Here is a 4,875-nt window from a genome sequence, read left to right on the forward strand (position 1 = left end):
AAACTTTGTTGGGTTTTTATGATGTGAAATGATACTTTGGTTTTGAAATGAAACGAGTTTCAGTTTGCTAGGCATTGTTTTACTGTCAGTCAGTATTTATATATGTGGTGGTTTGCTGGGTTTGTTTGTTTGTTTTCAGACAGTCTTTCTAGAACCAGCGTGCCAGTACCCCTTCTGTGTGTCTCTGGCTTCTTTTATTTCCTGATTTCTTTCTTGTTTTCTCAGTTCAGTTGATCAATGCAGAAGAGGCAGCTTTCCCTTTTTGGAAATGTACAATTAAACTGTGTATGCAGCCATGGAGCTCTGCATGCCACAGTCTGCAGTTTTGACTGCCATGGTTGCAAGATGCACCATGAAAGTTCACGTGGCAAGTAGAGTTACCTGGTAAGCACACAGGACTGCAAGATTTGCACATAATTTATATGATCATAAAAAAGAAACATACATTCTTCTTCAGTATTTGGTAATTACATACCTGAGACTCTCTGATATTTGTTTTTCTACAGGAATTAATGAAGCAGCTGAATGGAATTCAGGTAATTTGTCAAGTTTTCCATGTTTGGGGAGTGTTAATACTGTGATCTCAGAAATTGTTTTAAAATCCTGTTTTGTGTGCTTGTTTCCATACCAAAAAAAGGTGAAACACTGACTCTGGGTTTGCATGCTGAGTATATTATGTATGGTATATATGTGCATTTGAATAAAATCTTTTTTAGTATATTTTGAATACTGCAGAATTAATTTGCTAGGATCAGTGATTTTTCTTTAAACGCTATATGTGCTTTTTGAGTTGTTATGAAATGGCCAGTGATAACACATATATTTGAGTTTAAAAGTGTATCAACCTAAGTGCATACTGCATTCTCAAGAATAACAATTCCTCAAAGTCCATGCTCCATTTCTGTAGAAAAAGCGCATGCTTGACCTTTTAACAGTCCCTCCTTAGAAAAATATCTCTACAATTAATTCCCATGCAATAAATACAATGTGTCTTTGTGTCGTATCATTATTTTTGTCAGATTTTGCTGTATAACTTAGTTGCACCTTCCTACTCATTGCTACCTTTTAAAGCATTGTTTTTTCCTTTAAGAATGCAGAAGCTGTACACTTTTTTTGCAATTACGAAGAGAGCCGAGGGAACTACCTAGTAGATGTAGATGGCAATCGCATGCTGGATCTCTACTCTCAGATTTCATCCATCCCAATAGGTAGGAGACAGTTGTACCAAATTTTTTTGCTTTGTCCTCAAGCTGTTTTTTCCTTTTCTCAGCCACTACCAGAGAAGTTGGTTGATTAACTAAAAAAAACCCAAGCAGACATAATGTATGCAATCGGGGTACGCCTCACTGCTGTGTATTATGTACTGGTGTGTTTGAATAGCTGACAAAACTACAAATGCAATACTTAAGAGCTTGCTAGAGGCACATAGTGGTACCTGGAAGAAGCTCTAGTGTTAATCTGAATTGGAATATGCAAGTTCCACAATTTAGTTTGGTTGGATTTGTGTAGTTTGTGATTCTGTAACAGTATGTTACTGTTTTAAACATCAACAAACAAACATTTTAATGTTAAATCATGTACTTTAGTTGACATTTCTATCTCAAAAGAATTGAAAAAAGGAGTTCGCTATGTGCACTCCAGATGAAACAAGACAAACACTGAACTGTAGCACTGAGTGAAAGCAAAGGTGGCAGATCAGTCAGGCTGAGGGACCAAACAATGGACTTGTCAAGTGCTTGGGAAGGTCAGTTGATCCTTTTTGTGAAGCATTTCAAGAAGGAAAAGAAGCAAGGCAGAGAGGTAGGCCCCAGCTGCAAGAAATACAAGTTTCAGCAGGTGTTCAGTTCATTTGTTCCTCATTCCAATTGCTTAAAAATACATTTCTGCAGAAGCAAAAAGGGCAGAAGTGCTGGGGTAATTTAAAAGGTGGATGTTGTGCTATGTATAGAAACTGTGATGACTCAAAATCACCCCTGCAGGCCTCCTTTATTGGGAAACAGAATTTAGTGATGTTCAGGTCATCACCAAATTTCTGGCATCTAAGACCTGATGACTGCAATGGGTTTTTCAGTTATCACAGTCTTCTTTGCAGACAGTTAATATTTTTGCTCTCGTGTAGCATCTCAGTAGATGTGTAATCATTCCAGAATTCTTCAATGTTTGTAGCTTATTTTCATCAACACAAGTTCTAGATATTATTAATCTTTCGGAGGCTCTACTGAGATAACTGCCACTGCTGATGTGGAAACAGGGGTGAGACACAGGAGCACAATGCTCATCGAACTTAAAGGGGATTGGATTTAGGTTTCTAGGAAAGGAAGTGCATTCAGTGTTCAAGACCTCCCATTCTTCGCACAAGAAATGCTGATTTGGAGAAACTAGTGCGTGATCCTGTAGTCAAAGGAAAGTCAGTGCATACTCCGTAAGAAAGTAATTCAGGTTGTACAGACAGCGCACTGAGACTTTCTGACCCTCTAGTGCTTGATTGTACAATCATACCTCTCTAAATATAGTTTTTCTGTGTAAAATATTTAAGTATTGGGGGGGAAATAGTTTCTTAATGGGGAGAAATTCTTAAAAAATATGTTCAGCTTTTTATCAGCAGATGAATAACTTCAGTGTTTATGCATCCAAAATGCTATACAGCTTTTTCATACCTCTTTTAGAACAATTGTAAGTTAAAGGAGCTGATGGCTATCCTCGTGGGTTTTTTCACAATTTTTCTCCTGTTGCCTAGATGACAGTTAACATGTACTGCAGCTGTCTGTTAACAGGATCTGTGTTATGACCAGAATCAGAGTAAGATGCTGACTCTTGGACAGCCACCTCTGTTTCATTTGGCCTTTCTCATTTCTTCTCTAGCTCCTGTTGGCTGCCACGCTTCTGCCACAGGTTTGCTGGTTTTTGTAGGTTCAGTGACAGCATCTCCTGTTGGGGTTTGGACATATTTGTGTCACCTTTCTGGGAACCCCTCCACCATTATTTTGGCTCTAATAGCAACCATTAAATGATTTATTTCTGCTAGCTCATTGTAGCTTTCTAATGATGGAAAACATGTGTAAAAGGAGGTTGACTGAATGGATGCCAGCCACAAATATGAACTGTAGCCAAGTCTTTCTAACACTCTTGGTTGGAAAAAGGAATTGAGATTTCATGATCTATTCATTCAAACCAATGCTGCTCAATACATGGGCTCTAACATCCTATCACATATTAAGGCATGGGACAGTGACGAGTTTCAGGCTTTGAAAGGAGTTAAGTAAACAAAGTTCATCTCCTTGAAATAATTTGTCCAGGCTATTTAGCTAGTTGTGTGGATTTATTTTTCTTAAATCCTCTGATTTAACATAGGATTTTGACAGTTCTCTATTAGTTCCCAATGATAACTAACCTTTTATCAAAGCAAATATTCAAAATATAAAATGCGATCTGGAGAGGGAAAGCTACTTGAAATACATTCTGGATGCTGACGGGTAGAAAGGGAGATTCTCAGGAATGCAATACACAGTCTTGTCAGCTGCTGATGTAACTTGTAAGAGAATTTAGTATTGGAGAAAAGATGCTTTATGGTACTTTATGCTGGATGTTGAGCGACTTGCAACCTCTGCTTACAGCATAAGTGCAGCACAGAGAGCAAAACTGCAATTCCTGCTAACTTTGATTCAGCTGTGGATCAGAGAGGGGCTGAATTTGTGCTATCTGCTTACATTCGTTCCCAGACAGCTCTTCACAAGCAACGGACATGTGAATGCAGCTCTTAGCTTGTAATACTGAATTCAGTGAGAGTGAGTTTCAAAAGCATATGAATATACTGCCTTCAAGACAGTTAACGTAACCCTCAGCCATTTAAATTGAACCTGCAATCAATCCCAGTTGGTCTAAGAGATCACTTAATTTCTTGAAACCATCTGTAATAATGCCTGATGTGGTTAAAATTGTCTAAAAACCTCATTTTTCATATCTGTAGCTCTATTAGATGTGCTCGTAATTTCATATGTGACCGTAACTGAACTGAGATCTGTTAACTCTCTTGACATGTATATACCAGTCATGGGATGTAATAGCAGGAGCTTCTGCACTTTCTTTTCTCTGGTTGATTGAAACTGGTGACGTAGATGTAGACTGCAGTACCTATAACTGATCCTCAGATAAGCCATCCAGTTCCTCCTACATGTGTGGCAACGCCTTCTTGAGGATAAACTGGGGTTTTTTGTCCTAGATGACACGTTCCTCAGGCACGAAGGAGCGATAGCACAGTGCTTCACGCAGCTTCTCAGATAATGGCTCTGTCATGTGTAGCAACAAGAAGGAAATTGAAATTTAATACTTACAGGCTGACCTGAATCTAATTGAACACACAGCATTAATTTATTTTTTTAAGTTTTACTGAATGGCAAGACTGACTATCTGAAGCTGCAGAGGTTGCTAATAATGTCCCTCTTGGTGGCAGTTAGGTTCTAGACTGGGATACGAAAACAAAATCGCAAGGTGCTTGCTAGTCATTTGTGCTCATCTTTCTGCAAGTAAATCAAACAAAACCTTTCATGAATCTGTCAGGACTCGGCAAGATTTAATAATGATCTGCTACACCAGAATATATTTATCAGCAGAGGTTGAGAGGTAATAAGTGCCTGTGTGGAGAGATAAGAATTAAAGTATAAAAAACCTCCAGGCAAAGATGTTCTGGGCTGTTTCTTGCTGAAAAACAAAAATTAAAAACATTTTTACTACATAGTTTTTGGGAGGTTGTAGCACAGCATACTCCTTTAAGCCTGTATCTAATCTAATAGCGCTAGAAACCCGGTAGAGCCAAATGCAAGAGGGGATTATATTATAGCTCGATCATATAAAGAATGAGCAAGTGATCCGAGACAG

At 38.4% G+C, this 4,875-nt stretch overlaps 1 protein-coding gene across 1 annotated transcript in view; it reads left to right on the forward strand.

The window, feature by feature from the left end:
* Window positions 1-1,221, forward strand: part of LOC104465831 (4-aminobutyrate aminotransferase, mitochondrial-like) — a gene marked incomplete at its 3' end in the record, with an annotated part of 13,154 nt that extends 11,933 nt beyond the window's left edge. The window contains exons 3-4 of the mRNA XM_010079033.1: window positions 507-536; window positions 1,091-1,221. Of these exons, the coding sequence (XP_010077335.1) occupies window positions 507-536; window positions 1,091-1,221 (161 nt within the window). The remainder of the gene's footprint in view (window positions 1-506; window positions 537-1,090) is intronic.
* Window positions 1,222-4,875: the final 3,654 nt, after the last annotated feature.

This window comes from Pterocles gutturalis, unplaced genomic scaffold (genome assembly GCF_000699245.1).
Source record: "Pterocles gutturalis isolate BGI_N339 unplaced genomic scaffold, ASM69924v1 scaffold29718, whole genome shotgun sequence".
Classification (NCBI taxonomy): Eukaryota; Metazoa; Chordata; class Aves; order Pterocliformes; family Pteroclidae; genus Pterocles; species Pterocles gutturalis.